Source organism: Cyrtonyx montezumae, unplaced genomic scaffold, assembly GCF_038088225.1.
Source record: "Cyrtonyx montezumae isolate F1298 unplaced genomic scaffold, pur_monq_1.0 scaffold_17, whole genome shotgun sequence".
NCBI classification, from domain to species: Eukaryota; Metazoa; Chordata; class Aves; order Galliformes; family Odontophoridae; genus Cyrtonyx; species Cyrtonyx montezumae.
This window is the reverse complement of record NW_027071903.1, coordinates 27,686,324-27,709,754: the sequence shown is the minus strand read 5'-3', so window position 1 is coordinate 27,709,754 and position 23,431 is coordinate 27,686,324. Positions and strand designations below refer to the sequence as shown.

At 40.1% G+C, this 23,431-nt stretch overlaps 3 protein-coding genes across 3 annotated transcripts in view; 1 reads left to right on the top strand and 2 right to left on the bottom strand.

Annotated features, from left to right (window-relative positions):
* The window catches only part of EFL1 (elongation factor like GTPase 1), a 55,872-nt gene extending 53,168 nt beyond the window's left edge, over window positions 1-2,704 (bottom strand). The window contains exons 1-5 of the mRNA XM_065733964.1: window positions 2,582-2,704; window positions 2,337-2,404; window positions 2,109-2,193; window positions 1,552-1,685; window positions 816-953 (exon numbers count right to left, since the gene is read on the bottom strand). Of these exons, the coding sequence (XP_065590036.1) occupies window positions 816-953; window positions 1,552-1,685; window positions 2,109-2,193; window positions 2,337-2,404; window positions 2,582-2,672 (516 nt within the window). The 5' untranslated portion in view covers window positions 2,673-2,704. The remainder of the gene's footprint in view (window positions 1-815; window positions 954-1,551; window positions 1,686-2,108; window positions 2,194-2,336; window positions 2,405-2,581) is intronic.
* A 63-nt stretch (window positions 2,705-2,767) lies between these two features.
* Window positions 2,768-7,234, top strand: SAXO2 (stabilizer of axonemal microtubules 2). The gene is made up of 4 exons (XM_065734316.1): window positions 2,768-2,850; window positions 3,647-3,826; window positions 4,585-4,787; window positions 5,811-7,234. The coding sequence occupies exons 1-4, from the start codon at window positions 2,810-2,812 to the stop codon at window positions 6,785-6,787; spliced, it is 1,401 nt and encodes a 466-aa protein (XP_065590388.1). The 5' UTR covers window positions 2,768-2,809; the 3' UTR covers window positions 6,788-7,234.
* A 445-nt stretch (window positions 7,235-7,679) lies between these two features.
* Window positions 7,680-23,431, bottom strand: part of ADAMTSL3 (ADAMTS like 3) — a 173,382-nt gene continuing 157,630 nt past the window's right edge. Inside the window, exons 23-30 of the mRNA XM_065733955.1 lie at window positions 20,218-20,400; window positions 17,474-17,593; window positions 16,844-17,056; window positions 14,243-14,426; window positions 12,067-12,271; window positions 11,285-11,391; window positions 9,744-9,958; window positions 7,680-9,243 (exon numbers count right to left, since the gene is read on the bottom strand). Coding sequence (XP_065590027.1) covers window positions 9,134-9,243; window positions 9,744-9,958; window positions 11,285-11,391; window positions 12,067-12,271; window positions 14,243-14,426; window positions 16,844-17,056; window positions 17,474-17,593; window positions 20,218-20,400 — 1,337 coding nt within the window. The 3' untranslated portion in view covers window positions 7,680-9,133. The remainder of the gene's footprint in view (window positions 9,244-9,743; window positions 9,959-11,284; window positions 11,392-12,066; window positions 12,272-14,242; window positions 14,427-16,843; window positions 17,057-17,473; window positions 17,594-20,217; window positions 20,401-23,431) is intronic.

Here is a 23,431-nt window from a genome sequence, read left to right as displayed (position 1 = left end):
AAAAGGGTAGGCAGAAACATCTAAAGATTTGCACACTTCTTCACAACGCTTGTAATCAAAACACAATTCCTCCCACCCTCCAAAATAGTTTGTTTTAACAGCTTTGAATGCTTATGATTCACCCTGCAATTTAAAACCCAGACCTTGTGTATCTAACCCTGTCAATCTGAAGACAACAGGAGTTTGACAAGACTAACATTTCAGCTTAGAGTAGGTTTTCCAATTCACTCAGTCATATCAGGATTAAATCAGCTTTAGAGTATTATACATAACCCGATGCTTCTCAGAAGGAATGACTAAATGTAAATTCATTACTGCCAACAAACAAATAACAAAAGATGGCAAAGGGAAGCCATGCAGATGACTGTTTAAAAATTAGCTATGGAAAGAGCCTGAAGGCAATTTACCTTGTTTACAACTTGACTAGAGTTAACTTCATTCTGGTATAAATCCATCATTATGGAGAACAGTCTAAAGATATTTGTCTGGCCTCAAAGGAGCTTAGGCAATTTAACAGGGCAAAACATACAGCATGTGATTTCTAAAAGCAAAAAGATTTCCACGATAGCTTGTCCAGTGGCACTTGATTCTCTGTTCTCCATCACAGACATTCAGAATGAACCTTGTATCACTAATACACTTTCTTTTTTGTTGGTTTAATGAGACAAGGCGTCCCAGTGCCACAACATTAGGCAAATTTTTTCTGTTGAGGTTTTAGGCCACTGAAAACCAAAGTCTCAGTTCAAGAATGGAGACAAGGTGAGGGGAGCTTGCAACAAGTCTGCTGCATGAACATGACAGTAAAGCAAGAATACCTGCTCTAAAATATTCTTAAGGTGCATGTATGCTTCCTGAGGGGTTAACTTGAGCTCCACAATCAAGCGATCGATTTTATTTATCACCAATACTGGGCGAATATTTTCTAGCCATGCCTGTCGTAGAACTGCTTGAGTCTATTAAGAAAAAAAACAGTTTTAAAGGAAAACCCATTACAGAAAGCGTGACAGCACAAGAAATAGAATGTTACAGTGAAAAACAACACGACCTTAAAACTTAATTAAACATATAACAAAGTCCTGGCTTGAATACCAACTAATCATTTGAGTTCCACAGTCAGTTATTACAGAATTCCACAGAAAATATCATTATAGCCACAAAGCCCAAACTAACCCATACTCCTATTAAAAAGGAAAACATTATTTTGCATAGGTCTTCCATTTTCAATACTCTAAAAGCACACAAACATGTTAAATAATTCACTTCAGACACCGACTTCTTCTTTACATAAATATTCTATTAACAGAAAAATTACATGCTCAGTTTTTCAACCCTACATCACTACACCCACTCAACAGTTTCATTTAATTTTTCAGGAAACCCAGGAAACAAATGGCCCTCTTTCAGACCTTGAGCACGTGATCACCCACCGTGAGTTTTTCAGAACTTCTTTAGCTAGCTCATCTCTTATTTCCACATATAGTCAGACATACAAACATCTCTGGTTTGCTTACTCTACACTGTTCTCTTTCTCTAATATGCTTTTTATTTCACCTGTGGACAGACGCCTTCAACAGCATCCACTACTATGATGCAACCATCACAGAGTCGGACAGCAGTAGATACTTCTGAAGAAAAATCCACATGCCCTGGGGAGTCTATTAAATTAATCAGATACTCCTGACCACCTAGGATCAAACAATAAATATTTCAGAACAGTTTCCATAAATATGTATCTTGGCCAGGCTGTTACACTGCTAAGCTGTACTGATTTCCAAGGACAAATGTGCAGTAACCATTAAGCTCAAAAGAACAAAAAACAGGCCAGGAGAACTGTCAGCAGCACAGCAAGCAGGGGCTTACACGTAAGGCAACTTAACTGACAACTTTTAAGATAGTTAACTCATCTCCGCATAAACCCATCATTATCAGCGAAGCCTAAAGGTACTATCTGTCTTTAGTACCTTGGTTAACATTTGGCTACGGGGTTATCCTTGCAGAATCGTGGCTAACACAGAATTTGCAGAGAGAAAGACCTTAACAGCAACAACGGAGAGACAGGGGAGGATAACCCACCGACCAGTTTGTACGTGCTGGCACCAACAACTTGCCTCGCTCGTAGTGCAGTGAAATGGCACTCGATTTCATCGTTATTCCTCGGACCTGTTCATCTTCTCTGCTGTCCATATACCGCAGCTGTGTGTAAGAACAGAGGAAAAGGGAATGAATATGGGCAATTACCTTAACACGTCATCCAATGCTAAAGAGCGTAACCGTGAGGAGATACTGGGCGGGACTGGGAGGGTCAGAACTTTGTGATAAATGAGAACGCACTGTACCTTCCCCGCCAAGCGGCTGGAGATGATCCCATTGCTGGATATCAGGCAATCAGCGAGGGTGGTTTTGCCTGAAAGGAAACACGAATCGCTACGCTTAAACGCAGACAACAGAAGGCGGCGTGACGGCGTCGCGGCACCGAGAGCCACGGGCCACGGCACGCCAGCACTCGCCCCGCGCCCACCTGCCCCAGGCACGGACCGCAGGGCCCGAAGCAGCGCGCCCGACCCACAGCCGCACGGCTCACCGTGATCCACGTGCGCCAGCACGCAGATATTCCTGACGGCGGCCGCGTTCCGCTGCAGGCCCGTCATCCTCCCCACGCTCGTAACGACCATGGCCGCACAGCGCGCGCTCCGCCGCCGGAAGGCCGGGACCGCCCCTCCTCCGCGGGCAGTGACGTCGGCCGGGGCCGCCCGCGGGGACACCGCCTCCGTTGCCGCGCGACGGAGCGCCGCCTCCGACGGTGTGCAGCATGGGGCGGCTGCGCTGCGTCTGCGAGATCTGCACGTGCGGGTAAGGGCGCGCCGCGGGGACGGGAGGGCGGCGGAGCGCGCCGCCGTGCAGCGCTCCCCTCAGGAGTTGCGAGCTGAGCGGTTCGCGTGGTAGCTCGGGAAAAGCGCGGGTAAGCCCGTGTCACCTGCTGCGGGGAGCCGCTGCAGCAGGGGTTGGGCTCGATCCTCACCAGAGGTCTCTTCCAACCTCCGCGGTGCTGTGACGATAACTATAAAACACACGCTAAAGGTGCGGTTTACCATAAACATCGCTGAAGTTTTGCTGGTCGCTACAACACAAGCTTGTTGGCTTAGGCAGCGCATTTTGTTTGCTTCGGTGCTGCTGGAGAGTTTCTGTTTCCAGGGGAAGCCGGCTCACTTGGCACCGTCACCTGGAGATTGCGATGCACACACCTCCTAGCAGAGACTGCAAAAGGAAGGAAACCATAATATTTTGTAGCAGATATTTGCAGAACTTTTGATGGAGATGTATTTCATTTGAAATATTAAAGTGGAAGGAAGCAATCTTTCCTAGCTGTTATTTGTTCTCAGAAAAAAAAAATCCCCCCACACACTACAAATACAAGGGAGGAAAAGCAGTCAGACAGAACTCAGGTCATCTTTCTCTTTCCACAGAAGCAGAGAGTCTCCAAAATTCCAGATTTTTTTTTTTCATTAGAACATAATCCACTCATTAAGATCTGAATCTGAGTGCTGTCGTTCATGCTTAGGGATCGCAGTCTCGAGCCCTTCTAAAAACATAATTGTTAATCAAATGAAACTTCCCCAAATGATCTCACCTGATGTACTTTGCCCAGGCGCCATCGCTGCCCTCGTAGGCCCACAAGGATTTTTGATGAGGGACGACAGCCGTGCCTCAAAACAGAGTATGTGGAAAAATACCCCAAGTACAGCAACGTCTCTCCTGCCCGGAGCCTTAAGCCAAAACAACAGTACCAAGGACATCGTGAGAAAATGGAAGGAATTACAACATTTAAGTAAGCGTTTTAAAGCAATGTCTTTTACGATTGCTTAGAAGTTTTTCTCATTGAAGGGGGCGACCGAGCTTGGAATTGCAATTCTTTTCAGTCACTGCAGCCCTTGCTTTTCTTTACACTGAAAGAGCAAGATCTGAGTGTAGATGTACAGTTTACCGCGAAGAGATCATAAAACGTAATAAAGCATGCTTGTAAAAAAGCAGAACCACACATAGAAAGGTCAGATGCTCTTCTGTCAAGTTGTTTTAGTACTGCGTGTACTGTTCATACACCTACATAATACACACCCATTTTTTGTATTGTGCATTTATAAAAATGACCCCACAGTGAAAATAAAAATGAGATCCACAGTGAAATGCTCTCTCTTCATATTCTCTCCCCAAGAAGTAAATGTTGCTACCTGTGGCAATTGGATCTTTTGCTGTTTCTGCTTTATGTGTCATTTCTCTGTAGAACTACAGTTTTACAATTTTACTTTTGACCATTTAAAAGATATTTTTAACCTGGAAATGAGCCTTGAAGTGTTGAAAACACTGTTTCATCATTTACCTCTGAATAAAGACAATAACTTGCACTGTCAGCCTAGATTTATGTGGTATCATTTCCTTTCTTCCTTTCTACCCTCTAACACATTGACTGATCCATTTCTTCAGAGGAAACATTGTGAGCTGTTGTTTTTACATATGATGGGAAAATGACAAGGGTGACTCCATCAGCAAAAGGTATTTTAACCCCTATTTCCCTCTTTCCCAATTCAGATCTGATTATTTACCATATGATATCGTGAAACGACCACTCCGGGTAAAAGAAGAATATAAGCCGAAGACTGGAGAGATAGAACTTGGAACCACATACAAGAAAGATTATAATGCTTATAAAATACAACCAGTGATATTAGTAAGACCTTTAGAGAGAAAAAACACTACAAGAGGAAAACTGGATACCATACCAACCTATCAAGGTAATAACAAATGCCATCATTAGAAAGAGAAGTAGCCAAAGATGAAGGCAGTTTTCTGAGTGTCTAATGTAATTAGTTTTCTAATAATAGTATAATAACAGTTTTCTGAGTTTCTAATATAGTTGTCTATATTAGAGATGTGAAACTGGATTTCTTAGTTTGTCCCAGAGAGTAGGGCATAATAATAGGAGGTGATAATGCTTTAAGATGTTCAGCCCTCCAGTTGTTTAGAGCTGATGTCTACAGGTTCAAAAGGAAAAGCTTCCTCTAGGTTTCTTTAGCCTAACAAACGTGTCAGAGTCTCTCCTAGCCATCTCAGATGTTAAGTTTGTTGTCATTAAACTCACAATATATTTCTCAGACACTTTAAGCTCTGATAAAGTGCTATTTTTTGCCACAGGTCAAAAGACTTCAGATTTTCTCCTATACTGTATAGCTTGCATATTATTAATAATGTCTTGACAAAAAATTATCCTAATAGAGTCATTACCAAGGCACTAAATCTTCATTAATATCATTCTGGCAAGTGACCTTGATATACTTTAGAAAGGTATAAAAGTTTTTACATCGTGTGTGTAACTCGATTTTTTACATGTAATGCAGCCAGACCCCCAGTTAAACACACCTAAAAATAAAGCATGAGATAGGAACTACCAGAGCTGCCAGCCAGCATGAAAATCAAGACATTCCTGGTTATGAGGACCACTGTCATTGAAAACAGACAGCAAGAGATAACAACCAGACACAGCCATTAAAGCAAGAAGTTAGCACAGTTGGTGTAGAAAACTGTGTGTCCATGTAACTCTTTTTTCTTGAGGAAACAGTCAAAATAAGACATCAGTACAATTCTGTGTTTTTGTCACACTGTTACTAGAAGACAGGTTTGTCCCATGAGCAGAGATAACATCATTGTAGCTCACATCCATTTTCCTCACTTTGCAAGGCTTAGTACCAGAAGTGGTCTTAAAGGAATGTTCCTAAAAAATAGCACTTCCATGGTAAAGTTTTGTCTTTGCCTTACAGATGACTATAGGTCGTGGGAAGTTCCGAGAAGGGAACCTAAAGTGGCCCGTGTCTACCATCCCCCTACAGAGAAGTTTGGAAATTCTACTACATTTCAAGATGACTTCATTCCTAAGGCACTGAATCCTCAATCAAGTTTTAAACCCCCGTGTGTGCCCAAACTCTCAGATGTGCCTTTTGATGGCACTACGAGCCATCGCACTTCCTACATTGCTCATCAACTGGAACCAAAGTTCGTGAGATCAGCAGAAGAGTACAAGCCGAGCAACCAACCCTTTGAAGATCTCACAACGCACCGGAATGATTTTAAAGGGCATCCTGGGCCACTTGTCAAAAGCTGCAAGCCTGAAAACACAAGAGTCCAATCCAAGCAGCATTTCAGTGGGGTCACTGAATTCCAGGATCGTTTTCAGCCCTGGCTGCTCTCCTTGCCTGAGGTACGCAGAACAAGAGAGTACGCTCCTCCTCCAGGTACCATGGATTTTAACTCCACGAGTCACCTCCATTATGTTAAACATGAGATTTCTCCTGCTGTCCCTATAAGGCCGATTACTAATACAAGAAGAACCAGCGGCCCTTTCCAAGGGAGTACTACTATGAAGGAAGACTTTAAAGCTTGGGTCAGCTCCCGGCAAGCAATTATTAAGAAACAACATGAAATTCCAAAGCCCACAGGGAAGTTCTGTGATTTAACTACATTCAAATCTCATTATATACCACACCACATCGTTCCAGTTCAAAGTTTCAAACCTGTGCACGTCCTTCCCAATTCAGCTCATTTTCAAGATGAAACCATGTATCGCACAGAATATACTCCAAAGAAACAAGAGATCTGCCCAGGAAATAACCCATCTCCTCCAGGTTACGTCTACGTGAACACAGATTCTCGTGGTCACCAGTTCTTCCGCCCACTTACTCCAGAATTTTCTGAGTTGAACAGTAATCACATCCCAAAGGAAGTAGCTGTTGTGTCATAATATTTACATTGCAAGCATCCTGGGGAAATACCTGGAATGCTACCAGTTCTTTTTCTTCAGATTACATTAAAGCAAACTAAATAATGCAAATTCTAGTTTGGAAGCATTTAAAATGATAGTTTCAGGACAATCAAATCAAACCAAAAGATTATTGAAATGGTGGCAGGGATCTGCCTATTTTTGTAGGAATAATCTTACACAGAACTGACCCTTTTTTGATCATGCATTCCAGGCTCCTCAACTTCCCAGATCTCACTATGTTCCCTCTCACACCTGCTTTCCCATTTCTTTGTGATTTTCTGCAAATCAAATCACTGTAGTCACGGATTTTTATTTTTAAGTAGTAGTTTCCTTTTCAGAGTAAGGAAATAAAATCTCTAACTCACATATCCCAGTTTTTCATCTCATCACCACTTTGAGTGATCTGATAAGAGCTTTATTTTTCTTTATTTTGTTGGCCAAATTATACCAGGCATTTCTACCCATCTCTTAAAAAAAATGGGTTTAACATTATCATTATTGCTTTTCCTCCATCCAGTTCTGGCTATAAAGGTCCCACTGTCCTCTGACAGTGATCAACAAGAACTAACCTTGCTCCTTCTGTACTTGAAAACACTGACTGAAAGAGGCCATTAGTTTCCTTTTCCTAAGTTCCCAGGTACAAAGCTTCGGATACACTTTGACACACTGGCTCCTTCCAACATCAGTAACTTTTTAAGCTTTGTGCAAAGCTGAGCATGTGTCTCATTTCTGACAGCTGTCAGAACTGAGCTTTGAAAATCCCAGGATTATGGATGGTAGGCTGACAGGGTAACCCTCGGAATGGAATGAAAGAATGACTACCATGAAAATTGCAGTAATAAAGAATTTCTGAGTAATCCAGGTGTTCAATAATCAAAGTAGAGTTTATTTCAGAAATACCAAAACTACGCTCAAGAAAGCAAAGTATTAGACACCTTCAGTTACTGCAGAAGCAATAAAATAATCTACAAAGGAATGTCATGCCAAGTGCAATAACAAACATTTACAGCACTGCTTCTGCATAGCATGCATATGTAACCAAAGACAAAATTAAAGCAACAAAAGAATGCTGTACGTTAACATCTGAAAACTTTAAATATAAAGGAAAAATATGAATAAGAAATTTTGGTAATAAGAAAAAATATATGTCCAAAAATCTTTATTAAACACTGTACAAAACAAAATATTGCACTTTTAAATCAGACAATAAATATCTACAAAAGTATATTACAAAATGTTTTTGATTTTTTTTTTTTAATTTAAAAAACTGCTCACACAATCAAGACCCATCGCTGATTAAAAACGTAATGATCAGGAATGTCCTCTCCTTGCAGTCAGCCTTGGACACAACAGTCCACATTAAACATTTTCTATACAGTAGTGCTAATCTAATTTTCAGTGATGCAAACCCATAGTGCAGGAATGCTGCTTCCAAAGCTGTTCTGACAGCACACGCACTGATTAAGATGTAGTGTAGTTCAGTAATGTAACGAAAGATCCAAGTCAGGACTCACATTCAGGCTTCAAAGAAGTGCAGTAGTGTGGGAACTACACAAGGAAAAGCTCTCTGCTGCCTTCTGTGGGGTTCCCTGTGCTTACAGCCCAAATTCTGCAGTACAGAAAATAACACCCAGATATACCGGAATCAGAATTCTTCAGCTTGCAGAGATTCACAAGTTTAACAGTCATGATAAAAACTCATGTTGAAGGAAAACTGCTCAAAGTGGATTTTTTGCACTTCTCTATCTTCCCAATCAGTAATTCTTCCTTGGACATTTTCCCCTGTTAATAAAGTATTTACCCAAAACAGAAAATCTGCCAGGCATGTTTGGCCATTTGTTGGCTCCCCATTTGACTGTGAAAGGGAACAGTGCTCACAAACTAATTCACAGCTCTGACCAGGAAGCCTTGTGTCTAATTTAAAATCAGTAGAAGTCTCATCATGCCAGAACTCTGTACTTCAGTGGCTGAGCAGAAGAATAGAAACAAAAGAAAATAACATATCACTTTTCAAAACAGATCTATTGCTGCTTTGAAAACTGTACTGGCATCTACTCTGTCTACAGAACAAAAATTCCTAATTCAAACGTGGAGATGTTTAAAACATTAAAAGTTCCATTGCAAAGAGTGGATAATAAAAGTTCCCAGAAGAAGTACCCTGCCCAGCATATCAATCTGCAATACTGTTTCTTATCTTAGCCCCAAGTTTCTGTTTAAATGTTACGACTAATGTCCTATGTACAGGTATATAATTGGAGCAGGATAGGTTAATGAACCTCTCTTCTCATCTCTTCACTGCAGCATCACGGATTTTCCATAGAAGAGTTACATTTCTTGACATGACTGACAACACCTTTGTTTGTAGACGTCTATCAAGCATAACCTTAGTTGCTTTGCAAATGTACAGTAGTGAGTTGTATCCTTGCATTCGTCTTCTGAAAAATATGTTTAAACGTTAAAAAAACTTTGACAATGGACAAAAGACAAACAGCAGAAATCATCATAACAACCAATGGATTACTGGTAGCTCTGTCGTTATTTTACTTCACTTTGTGACAACAGCTAAAGTAGGTCACACGTCAGTGGTGAGATCTCACTGCATTCATTTCAGAGAACTACCCGACCTTTCAGGAATTAATAGCTTGCTGGAGACTCGTGAATGAGTCACGGCTGGCAGACATACAGGGAAGTTTGCATAAAACAGCTTCCACAAATCCTGCCTCTAAAAGTGTTTTTGAGGCTGTAGTAGCAAACCAGCCTGGTCACGGAGAACACTAATGCCAGCACTGTCACGTGTTCCTTGGAGAGGTTAGTTTTACCTTTGAGGAGTGCAATCAAATGCTTGCAGAATCACTAGTGTACAACTGTGAGGTACTTTCTAATATAAGTGCTGGAAACTATCAGCATGCTCAGATATAAATAAATATTTACATACTGCCACAGGCTGTGGCGTTGCAGTGCTGCCAGCTCACTGGTCTCTTCTTCCACCCACAATACTGATCGGCCACAAGTTTGTTATCCTTTCTGTGTACACAGTACACTCGTCTTGACTGAAATCCACTCCCACACTGCACACTGCAAGGCCTCCAAGGCCCTGTCCGCCAATAGACATCACATACTTCTGAAGAACAGTTTCTTCTGACAGTGGATCTGTGTGGAAAAAGAAACAGCAGCTAAACATATTTTTGTGCTAAACTCTTATACACAGAATCATACAGTTATGGAAGGGACTTCTGGAGATTGTCCAGTCCAAGCCAGCTGCTCATCACACAGTAAATTTGGTCTGTATTCCAATATGTCCAAAGGTGGGAGACCCTACAACCTCTCTGCACAGCCTCTTCCTGTATTTGAGAATCCTCAGAGTTATTTTTTCTTCTCTAAGTTAAATTTCCTGTACTTCACATTGTGCCTATTCATCAAGCCTCACTCATGACAGAAGACAAGCTTCTGTTCATTGAAACCAAAGCCTGAAATAGAAAAAATGTTTTACCTTTCAGAAAATCTTACTGACCCTGAAATGCTGTACAGTGGATGCTGCAGGTGCTTTAAGCTCTATCTTGAACACAAATAATATTTCTATGCTGACTCAGAACCCTCTTAAACATTTGAAGCTGCCAAAGTGAAATCCTGGCTATTACTTGTGAATGGAACTCCCAGCATTTTATTCAGCAAAGCCCAGATTTCATTCTACGTGCCTCAAAAATGATTTTAAATGTTCACAACTCAGAATTACTTATATAGTCAAAAATATGGAGAGCTGGGATCTATAATTGAGGAACAATGCCATTTATGTACTCGATACCCAGTCACTGTTTGTTCTTCACTGCCCTGCCCATGGATAGGTTTTGTTCCCCCAGACCACTATGTTAAGTTTTAGTTTCTCTTCAATTCAGCATTTTTCAGATTATAGTGTTTTATGGACACTGCCTTCCATGCATGTGCAGTAGCATAGCCCCAAGTGATTAACATTCTGAGGGGGGCTCTAAGATCTGTATTTTTCCTTTAGTAGTGAGCAATTTGAGACAGTAAAGCAAATTAACAAAAATCCTACAAAGTAATAATTATATATATATAATACATGCATGCCTTGAGGTAAGAACACTTATTTCTTCAATTTTAGATCCAAATACATCCTTAACTACTACTTCTTTAACACACTTAAAGGCATAATTAAATGTGTTCATCTGGATAAGTATACCTTATTTAAGTAATAATAAAGTAGTAAATTTACAGGGACTACAAAATAAGTCCCAGGAAAACTTGTACAGAACCTTGTCAGCAACAGAACTGAGTACCAATAATACCAGAAGGGAACCAGTTCAGCAGTAGGAACTAAGTTATGACACAAAAGGGATTACTGTCCCCTCTCCTTGTGTTTGATTCACAGGAATTTGAACATTTAGATGGTGTTTATGATATCGTAACTTTAATTTGATCATCTATGGACTTTAACTTGTACTGTTTCAAATTGTGTACCTCTTTCTCTCATCACAAGAGTTTGGCACCAAAGTTCCGTTATGAAGTTGACACAGAAAGTGGCGATGCTGTGGAGCTACAAGGCGGCCTACACAGGGACCAGAACACTGAACAGGGAGACAAAAAAGTGGGGGAATGAAAAAGAAACACTCAAGTTAATTACAATAGAGTCACCCTTCTCCAGGATACCGACCTTCCCACCTATTCAGAAAAATGCACAACCCTGCCTTGTTACTCTCTGTATCTGGAAGGTGGCAACAGCAATTCTCACTCATCACTTCGTTTCCTGAATAAATACTGCACTGATAATCATAAAAATCATGTGAAAACAACAGAAGCTTACTGCGTAAACAAAGATGCAAAACATAAGGAAGTTTTCTATATTAAATAAAGGTAATTGCTTTTGAAGCACACATCTGTTTTTAAGGACTTCACAAGTTCAGCTACACGAACTGTGTTTTTATGACTGCAATAAAAGCAATATACTAGCTTAAAACTGGAATTGGTAACAGTGGATTAGGTTATATAACATGCTGAAACTAACACTTGCATTTCAGATCTTGTTCTGCCCTCACTTCCTTGTTTGTGTTGAATAAAAGTAACAGAAAATCAAGAAACAAGGATTTGTATTCAGTGGAAGGCAATTACAGCTAGTGCCACAAGTCTCCAGCTCGGCTTTCAAGGTGTTAGTGTGGCAGCAACAGCATGCGAATACAGACAATGGAATGATTACACTGATGTCTTTTCTAACCTGAGGAGTTTCCAAGCAAACTGTCACTTACCCGTTCTTCTGTCTGCGCTGTCCCTGCTGTACATGAATAACCAGTACAGGGCTTCCTTCCCCCGGGGCGATCTTGCTGTATACAAGCATCTGCCAGCACTTTTACCACGCTCCCATTGGCTTTTACTTGCTGACAAGTTATCTGCCGATAGCGAAAACCACTGCCACAAGTTGCAGAGCACTCAGACCATCGACTAGTCACCCACCTACAGGGATGCAGAGGCATTAATAGCAAACATGAAAGCATTGCCACCTTGCTGGTAGTTTGCACCGACCAGTTTGCAAATAAAAATCAAGACATCTTGGCACTGTGATTTTTAGGTGGATATTTAGAGTCTCGATGTGAGATAAGGTAGAAGCATCTTTTTCAGCCTTTACACAAGGTTGCAGAAACTTGATTAACTGGTGAGTCCTACCATACACGTAGCTCAGTATATGCTGACTGAAGATACAGCACTTGTTACCAGAAGGTGAGAGCAGGTAAATGCTACAGTCACTGCTGGGTCTGTTATTTTTGCAGGGAAGTACAGCCTGCTATTCCAGAACCTGCAGAATGACTGGTACTGATTTAGTTACTACCAGTGCAGTAGTAGAAGTAGGTGTCATAACTCATCTGTATCTATTGTTACATCAAGATCCTGCTAGATAATGGCTCAAGCAGAACGTTTTATTTATTGATGAGAAATTGCAAAGATTTATTCTGCCTTAACAGCTAGAAACTTCGTCAGGGAAGCAGCAAGTAGCAATATGATTTATTCTGCTCCATCTTTTCATAAATGTAAGATAGGAACTTGGAATGAGATTTTATTTGTAGCACCACTGTGGTAACAGGAAAAAGATCCTATTTTCTTCAGCAATTATTTTCTTAAAGAATTCATGTTGATTCAAAGATTACTTTTGCAATCTGGACTCTTTATCCACCTTTTAAAGCCCAAGTGCTTTTGCAAATATTTGGGCACAATGTATGCACAGCAAGTCAGCAATGCACAAATTCAGATCTAAAATACAAGTTAAATACATGCTCAAACTCTCACTGTACTTGGATGCTATGCTGGAGGAAAGTGGATTGAACACATGGCAGCATCCTCATAACTCTGTCTCATCTGCTCTGAATGGATGGATTTTAGAGGGAACACTGCCTCAGTTGAGGCTCTGTGTTTCAAAGGATTTGTCCTACTTTAGCATATTTCCACTGGCAAAAAGTTCACTTGTTATGGGCTGGCTGAATTTCAGACTTGCAATTTAGGATGACCTGTTTTTTTGGCTTCTAGTAATGAATATAAACAAATTTATCCTGATATTTATCTGTTGCTATGTTTTGTGTGTTTAGAAGAGTTTAGAAATACTGGCAAGATGCACTCCCACAATGTCACTTAAGGTCTGAACACCTCTTTCCAAAAATTTTCTAATGAAGTACAGCTCCAAAATGTGTGCATGACTTCTCATTGCTCATGGATTTTGTACTGCTGACAAGTGAAGGCCAATCCCTTTAAGCAACTGAAGGCGTTTGTTTTGAGGATGCATGTAGAGCTTCTTGCAAAAGCCCAGAGCAGCTCCTTGCTGGGATGGAGTGCTCAGGGCAACCAATTAAATGCACAGGCAACGTTTGGCTTTTCGGAACCAAATACCATAGTGGTATATTTGCCTGTGATACAGATACTTTCTGTCCCAGCATCTCTCATCACACTAGTTACTCAGCCAGAAGAATGGCAGAGATGCACATGCAAGGGGAGTGACACTGTGGTGAGGGGCACTGGAGACAAACGAGGCATTCCACAGCAATCATTCTACTCAGAGCCTCTCTGCCAGCACGAAAGAACAGGAGGTGAACACAGACTCCACTCATGGGCATCGTGGCTGGTGTAAACATAATGATTTTTCTTGCAGGGCACTGGCACAGATTCCACACAACAAGCACATCTCAGAGGCCTCCCTGTGGCTTCCACAATGTTAGTGTGGTAGCAGCAAGACTTGCTGCAGCATTATGGACTTACATGAGGTCTGATTTATTCAGTTGAATCAACAGCTCCCTGACTTGCCTGTGATCCATTTTCACAAGATACAGGGAATAAAACCCACATTTCAGACTCAGCGTATAAACACAGAGCAACTTCAGGAGATTGTGAGCTTATCTTAGTACAGACAGAGCACCTGCAAATATAGTAGGCAGAGTTTACCTGGCGGGGCAGTCATCTCTGTTGCATGACTGGTAAATGATTGCTGGCTTTTGCAGATCTCTGCATAGTGATTCATTTACTTTCTGCTTCTCTGAATTCACGCACTGTAGTTTCCTGGAGCGGGTTCCTGAATTGCCACAGTTAGCAGAACAAGTGCTCCACTCAGCATATTCCCATCTGTAATCTAATTATCGATAAGAAACACAATCAAAAATGCTGTGTGAGAGATGCATTGAACATTTTAACTCTGTCACGCTTTTAATCAATGTGGCAGCACGCTCTGCCAGTGAGATAACAGACATCACAGCTCCCGTAGAAAAGTGAATGCTTCAGCTTTGTGAAAAGGAACCATAAGTCAGAGGAAAATGCACTCCTACTCCGCTTCCCCTGAAGTTCAGCCTCTATCTATGAGCATGAAGTTCACTAGAAGGCAAATGGGATCAGCATATGTGCACCTGAGGGGCAGAGTCTGGCTCACAGTAGGAACTGATGAACTTCTTTTAAAAGTTTCATAACGTTTTTATACAATGAGCATTAAAAAGGGGAAATTGTAAATCAGGCTCTCCAGGCTTCCTGCTGCTCCACGCTAAGTTTATTCTAAAGAAACCTCACCTTGCTCCAGATGCTTCACATAATTTCAAGATTTAAGCAAATCCTGTGCTAAAGTATAGAAAATTACTTAATGCATAATTAATTTGCCACTGAGACCTCCGGCAACATGAAGAAGAAATATGTTTTAAAGGCCATTTTATATTGAAAATCGATCACCTCTAACAATTACTACCTTTATATTTAGTCACAATTCCACACTTACTCCTTCCCCCACCGTTTTTTTTTTTTTTGACACTTGGTAAAAGATGAAGTACTATGCAATGCTGACAGATTTTTATATGATCACAGAAGGAGTCAGATTTTTCTGTAATAACCAAGAATAATTGATAGCTACCAGCTGTGTCCACAGGCGCCCTCTTCCAGCACATAATGAATTCTTTAACTTATTGTTTTTCAATGTTTCCTTATTACTTCTGGGTTTCTTAAAATAATACAAAAGGGCCTTTTTCAAAGTAGAAACAGTTAAATTTACTGACTGCAACTATGATGGAGAGACTGTATTGTTTGTTTAACCAAGAAGATACTGCTCAGAAGTACCCTCAATATGCCTACTGTGCAAAAACCACCAGAGGAGATTTTGCACTCCTAAAATTGCACGGCTATTCCAGCGATGAAACGTTTACATAAGCAACAATCAGAGTTAGAGCTCATGAAAGGAAAATGGAATCCTCCCAAAATACGGACCAGCCTCACTGGGCAGGGTATTGGGTGACCAAAAGGCAGTTCAGCTGGAGAATACAGATGGAGAGTTTAATACCTGGTTAGTCTTGCCCAGACTTTATTGAGCTCTACATTAGTATCAAGGTCTGGACACATTTTCTGATAAATTCTATCAGGATACTTTATGATTTCATTAATATTTAGATACAATTTTGATTTCAGGCTTATCACCAAAAAGGAACATTTTCATCACAGATATACTTCAGTAAAATCACTTTGCCATCCCACTCATACAAACCCCGTCTCACTCATAGAAATAATCCAGTGTCAGTCTCTGAGAACACACTTTACACAAGGGGGATTTACAAAATCTGATCTTAAATCTTCTCTCATTCCTTTGTTCACAGACAGTAAGCCAAAATATATAGAAAATAGATAAATAATACATAAGAATCTTCAATTTCAACAGAGACTTCTTTTTAAATCAGATCTGCACCCCCTGCATATAGGGGACACTTGTTGTTTGCTTTTTTGATTAACCTATCAAATGGAATTCCATGTTTTGCTGCCCGAATCTCAGGATCTAAGTTCCTAACTCTACACTTTAAAGTCTATCGACTATAATGGTATTAATTTCAAAAGCACTTTAAATATTTACACACTTCTTACAAAGTTTGCAGATGTGGCCTGCCCTGCTGGTGGGTTGTAGGATCCTTTGCTCATTCCTCTGCAATTCTCAGCTCCACATTTTACAATTTTCTAATAAAAGTGGAATTGTGTACAAGCACATTACATTGGAGGACATTATTAAATGTTCTTGGAAACTTAAAACCCAAACTGACTGGGTGCCCCAGAACACTGGCATGTTTAAGGATGACTACAGTAAGATGGCAACCATATTGCAACGATGCTGAAATATGACAACCATAATTAAAATTATTCTTATTGTCTTAAGATGGCCACAAAGTCTGTTTTGCTTCAGTTTGTTAGGCTATCCTGGGAGCAATTTACATCATTCGCTCAACTTGAGAAAACCTACCTGATTTAATGCAAGACACCAAATTAGGCAAAATCTTCTTAGATCTGCAGCTGCACAGGTAAGAAATGAGAAAACCCACATCCTCCTGCACCCATTAATGCCCAAATACAACTCTGAGTATGGACATTATCTATTGGCTTAGATGAGATTGTACATATAGGTGAAGTTAAACATGTATTAGCTTATTTCTTTCTCTATATAAAAGCAGGTTAATGTTCAGGGAATTCCTTAAAGAGTGAAAGAAATTAGTATTTAAAAAATAAGAATTTGTCATATAGTTTTCAACAAACCTTCCTTCTTGACATTTACCCAAACTGACACTGGTTTTGCACTAGCTGAAGTCCAACATCGGAACTGTCCAGCAAAGTGACCCGAGTTGGTGTTCACCTCCAGGATGCGACCCCCAGCCAGGATTCGGTACTCCAAGGTCTGGACTTCCTCAATTGGACTACCTCTGAAAAGCCAGTGAACAGTGTTTCTGGAGCTGGGAAGCACTGGGCAACCTAAAAATTGATGGTACTTTAGCATTTTTTTCTAAACACAGCAGCTGCATTGAAAAGTTTGGACATAGTTATGCATGACAGATATTCTATATAAAAGATCTCATTAGTCTAAATAAAAACAAGAATATGCATAAACTATCTGGAGTTCCTGAGCATCCCCTGAGGGTTTTCAGCTGGCATACACCTATCACAGTTCTTTCTATTTTCCCTCTTACTAAGATCTTACACATTCCACTTATATATAACTGAAGAGAAGTAGCAGAGAGCAATTATTTAAAATGAATTAGGGTTTTACTCTGGACTCCGTTTTATGCAAACCACCAAATCATTCTCAGGAATCATCCTCACTTTCTCCATGGGCCCCCTCTGTTTTTATGAACACATCATTCAAATGGGAAAGCATAAAGGACAACATACCTATTCTTAATGGATCTCCAGGTACCACGCTAACATTTGTACCAATTCCAGATGCCATTAAGACACGCTTTTTTTTGCTTCCCTTTGATAGTAAAGTATTATTCTCTGTAAATCTTTGTTCTGTAAAACAATACACAAAATCTCTTCTTAGGAAGAATTGTATCAACATACTAATAAAAAAAAACCTTGCTATAAAGTACTTAAACACTCGTTATGAAGCACACGTACAATACTGCTCTGAAATGATCAACCTACTGACTGAATTGTTCATGAAGCAAATATATCTCAGGTGTGAAAACAGGGAAAAGCACAAGTTGTTTACAATGTTCCCATCTGTTTCTAACTTAATCAAATTTGTTGAATCATACGTGTTTATTTATTAGCAGCAATAAGCTATAACATAATAAGCTATAAGCTACAACATTAAAGAACAAAATTTACAGGACGTATCATCTATTTACTGTTTCACAACAGAATGCCATTTATGTTTTAATTGCCAGTCGTTCACACACACAAATTTTAAGAAAAAGATTTTTTCCAGTGAAATTAGGCCAATTTCTGACTTATTTTTTTCCCCAATGGAATCATGGCAAAATACTACAATTAAGAAAAAAAGAAAAACCTCTTTTAAAATCCCATTATGCATAGTGCATAACATAGGCAGTCATATAACTATCACTACAGCAACTCATCTTTTTCATCACATGCCAGATGAACTGCCAAGAGTATGGGTAATCTGTCAGTAACACACAATTCTTGTCACGTGGTCCAAATTTCCATCCTAATGAGCGTGCTTAATACCCACAATTCTCCTTCCAGAGCATTTTAAATCACTTTTTTATATTCTAACCTCTTTGGGTTATTTTCCATTCGTTGGATTGCATTATTTAAGGTTTTTCCCCAGTGTACAAGGTCTGCATCAAGCCTCCTGCTCATCCTTGTACGAGGCCTGCTCCAAAAGTAATGCCTCCCATTTTACGACATTGGCCCATAAACTCAAGAGGTGGACACTGGCAGTAGAGCTGGAACCTTGCCACCAGTATTCCATTACATTTTCTTGTGTGACAGATGGCAGCAGAGAAGTAGTCTGACAAAATGAAGGGTGACATGGAAGTGCATCTGAAGCAAAGGGGTGTCACTGAATTCCTCGGTGCGGAAAAAATGACACCTGCTGATATTCATTAATGCTTACTGAACATTCATGGAGACCAACCAGTGCATGTGAGCACAGTGAGGCAGTGGGAGGTGCATTTCAGCAGTGGGGACAGCGGGCACTCCACTGGTACACATTTTTATGAGCATAGCACGCAGGCTCTGGTTGATCAGGGGTGAAAATGCATAGCTCAAGGCAGTGACTATGCTGAAGAAGAGTGATTTGTAGCTGAGAATTTGCTTTATCAAACACTGTTATCATGCTCTTTGTATCTGTTGTAATTTCCATGGAAATAAATAGGGGGTATTACCTTTGGAGTGACCTACGTAAATGCTGAAACAAAAATCTCCACAGAAGTACAATGAGATCAGCCCCATAATGGCAATGACCACCAAACAGCTAATCCCTTCGACAGTTCTTAGTCACTGCTACTAGAAAAAAGCTGCACAAATTTTGCTCTACTGCTCAGCTTTTCCAGATGAAGCATAATTGCTGCAGGAAAGTCCAAAAGTCTGACTTGATGTTGCTTTAGACAGCAGTCAGCGTGATCTGCAAATCCTGACAGCAGAACATTCTCCCATTTCACCACAGACTCGTGCAGTAAAAAAAAAAAACAACAAAAAAAACCCCTAAAAATGCAGAAATTGGCATTCTTCTGTCTACTCAAGATTTATTTAAACTAATGTCACATGACCACCAGTAGAAATGAAGTTCAGGCTCTTGTGAGTGAGCTTCCCAGTCACATCATTATAATAATATTCCTCTTTGAAACATGTCTGAGTTTTGACCTAATTCAGGAAAACTGAAACCAAGAAGGCAGCTTCAGTCTATATTCACCTTCAAACAGAGACTCCTATTATGTCTTTGGTAAGTCTTCCTTGGCCAACAGATCCAAACATACCTAATCTGCCTTACACGTGTGGTTAAGAAAGAAAGCTTTGTAGGAGGGTTGGCCATGCATGACTGCGTTGTACTTTGTGCAGCAAAATGGTGAGAAAGTTAATCTCCAGGGCAGAATAATCAATTTATTGGAGTTATTTTCAAGGTATGATCGTGTTACAGAGTACTGCATTATTTATCTACTTACAATAGTCATTTAAAATGAATTTTTCTTTCCATTTTCTATTTTGAGTTATCAGTTTGTATTCAGATTTTTTTCTGTTCTCACTATTCCTTTGTTTTATTGGCCTTTATGATTAAAAAGGAAATGACAACACCACTTTGGTTTCACTCCATTACATTTCCCTGTCATTTCCTGTAACCTACCTTGTTTCCCTATATGAAAGCACGGGGCACAATGCAATATGACATTGAGTTTAGCTGTCTAACGTGTCTCCGGGTTTAAGGGCTGATATTTATTGCCTGGAAGCAAGAAGATGGAACAACTTTTGAAGAGGTCACACATTAAACTGTACCCAGATCTACTATTACAGGAAACATAAAACAGAACAGATCCCAGGGAGTGAGAACCAGTCAAACATTCCGAGTTCATGAGAAAGCGTTAAATAATAACCCACAGCACCTCAATCTAGTTTATCAGTGAAAAATCATATTAAGAGTTATTAGTAAGGAATTCTTACTCAGCACCTACCACGTAAGTGGAGAACAGATGCCGCCTCAACTTTTCCAAGAGCATTAGTTGCTCTGCAAGAATATGTTCCTGCATCTTCATAGGAAACATTCTTCAGAAATAAAGAGCCATTCGAAAGCAAGAAAGAACTAATTTGTAGGATGCCTTTCTTCATAAACCATGTCACGTTCGGTTGAGGAACACCTTTAAAATGTAGATAATTAAAATATTTAGGACAAAATAAAATATACCATCTATATTGCTCATAATATACAAGAATCATTGGTTCATCCACCACTTCACAGGTAATGCAATGACACTGCAGCAAAACTAGTAGTTTTTCCATTCACAGAAAAAAAACCATTTTTGTTGAGCCCTTTTAATAGTTCAGCATCCCACTGAGAATAACAGTTAAGCACTGTGAGGCAAGCTCCCAGAACAGCTTTAGAAGCTGCTACCTGTCCTACAAAACCAACGTGCTCATGTATCTCTACTAGAAGATGTGAGACTGCTAACCTCAGTCAGAACCAATTAACATAACCATCTGCAACCCAGAATGCATGGAGAAAGGAATTAATATGATGAAACGAAGCAGAAATAAAAACTGAGATAAAATATTTCTCTTGAAAGAAAGGTTTTATATTTATCAATTAAAATAGAAAATAGGACATCCATTTCTGCCCCCAAAAAAGCATCAAAAACTTCTCAATCTAGCAGATGTCATAAATGCAGCTTGTAACAATGAAGCGTGAAGGAAATGGAACGGAAAAAGCTATTAAGAACTAAATTAGGGGCTCAGTTGTTAAGCAATCTCGTTTACCATGTTACAGAAGATCTATCATCCTCCACACTGTTAAGTTGGAGTGCTGAAATATTCTGTATTCAAAGAAAACTCATCATTCTAAATTTTAATCAATGAATGGACTTTGGATATTGATTTTTCATTAGGTGGTTTTTCCAGTTGCACAATATTAGTTCTATTGTTGTTTTCTTTTCCACAAACATTTGTTTTTAAATGACATTTTGAGAGCTGGCAAATCAGACACTTCATTGTTGGTGCTCCAGCAGAGCTGCCCCAGCACTCTCTCAGAGCTCCAAAACCCGGGATAAGTCTGTGGGTGTATCTGACACGTGGCACAACAACCAGCCTCAGCAGTGTGCAAATGCACAAGGCATAACCCAGTCAGAGTGGTTAAACCATCCTTCCTTTATCTGAGCTGTTTTCTTGACACTGATCAGTGCTCCCTGAAGGCTACCAGAATGGGTCCTGCTATAGAAGCTAACCTGAATGTGGGACATTTGGAAGTCACAGCCATACTGAACGCTAATTCAGTCTCCTTTCTTCACAGATCATTGTGCAGTATTACTTTACAGATGATGTCTTCATGATGTGGAATAGCCTTCAGGAACAACTTCAACATTTCGATCACTGGCTTAGCACTTCCAATGCACACCTCAAGTTTTTCCTTTACCATAATAGGAACCAGACATATTTTTTGGATCCTGATATGTTCATGAAGGAAAAAGCTCCCCATACCACTTTGTCTAGAAAGACAGCAGACAGAAACACTCTCCTGCATAATCGGCGTTTTAAATTCTAGGCAACTTAGCAACTGTTCAGTGCTTTCAAATTCACGAGATTGTGATTTACTGAATTCAATTGTGTAAAACAAGATACAGATCTGAAGAGCGCACAGGGCTCCAAAAAAACCAGGCTGTTTTTCAACTTTCCAGAAGAAGCTTTATGCCACAACAAAAAATCCTTTTGGAATTAGGAAGAATTCTTGTTCTAAGGACCTTTTTTCCATTATATTCCAGATTTCTGGCTAAAATATATCATTCTCAGCCAGATTTTCCTTTACAGTGTATTTTCCATGGCCATTCAGGCATATATACTCTCTGTACGGATGAGCTGAGGAGGTGCCATAAGGATGCTGAGCTGAGGCCCACAGGTTTGTAGCCAGACTACCCTCACTGGCACCAAAATCCTGCAACCTCATCAGAGCCAACAATAACCAGCAGCAGCACGGCTGGGAGAGAACCAAAGTTGAAAGATTTAAAGTTGAATTCCACAAAACACAAAAACATGAAAATGTTTGTAAGGGGGTAAGATTTAGGCTTTTAACCTGGGTTCCTACCAAAATTCAGCCCCAAACATCATCCCATGATAGACTTCCCTCTGCTCGCATTCAGAAATGTATTCCATTCCTGGGATTTAACTTAAGTAAAATATTTCTTTCTTCCAAACTTGGTTTATATCCTAGAGTTTATGCCAGAAAAACTGCCATGTCTCTACTCCTTTACCTCTCATTGAATGAGATGTTGAGTCTTAAACCTCGACCGGAGTTCAATTTGCAGAAGAAATCTGCAGAACAGCTTTGCCTCTCATTTTAAATTCAAAATTGGGTAGCTGTCACACACCCTTAAGTCAATTTAAGCTACTAGCAAGCGATTCCTCTTTTTTTGTTGGAGAAACTGTATCTATTTCTCTATAGGGGAAAAAAGTGAGCAGTGCCACACAAACACATGAGTAAATCAGACCATTTCTCAAGTGAATAATGCAAATACACAAGTATAAATTTAGTCTAAGAAACAGAAGGGAGAAGAGAGATCTGCACGGCAGCCCAATAGTCAGTCCTACTGAAATGCACAGTTAATCCACCCAGGTAATCTCAGATGTGTTTCCACTTAAAGGAAAAGTGGCAGAAAAGTGCATTTAGAATCACAGTCAAATACATCATGGAACACAAGTACTATTAAGCATTATGTGTCATTAACACACGTTGTCATTATGAAGCAGAGCTCATTAGCTAGTTATCTAGATACACTGAGGGCACATTCATGAATCTGAGTTTGTTCTGAAAATAGCAATGAGGATAATCAGAACACCTTCATGCTGTATTTTATCCCAAGTTGTGGAAAAGTAAGATTTAATCTCAGTTAACAATTTTATGTGAATTGTGAGCAGTCTCCCTCTGAGCTGGCCTCTTCACAGTCAATTCTGAGGATCCTAAAAGTTTTTCCATTCTATTTTTCCATTCCCTCCCTTTCAGAGAGGAGTTCGGGGACCTGTTACAGGCAGGTTGTACTTATCCTGCTGGAGTACAGAGAGGAGGGAGGGCATGGCTCTGTAGGCACACTGCAGGCAGGACACAGCTGTCTGTTAGCAGGGGCCTCCACCTCTGCCTTTCAGGGGAACCCAGAACTGGAGAGCTCAAATGGTATATATAGCTTT

Coding starts and splice junctions, on each gene's coding strand:
- SAXO2 (XM_065734316.1), top strand. CDS start 2,810: ATGGGGCGGCTGCGCTGCGTCTGCGAGATCTGCACGTGCGG. Junction 3,827..4,584: donor GAAGGAATTACAACATTTAA/GTAAGCGTTTTA, acceptor TTCCCAATTCAG/ATCTGATTATTTACCATATG. Junction 4,788..5,810: donor TACCATACCAACCTATCAAG/GTAATAACAAAT, acceptor TTTGCCTTACAG/ATGACTATAGGTCGTGGGAA.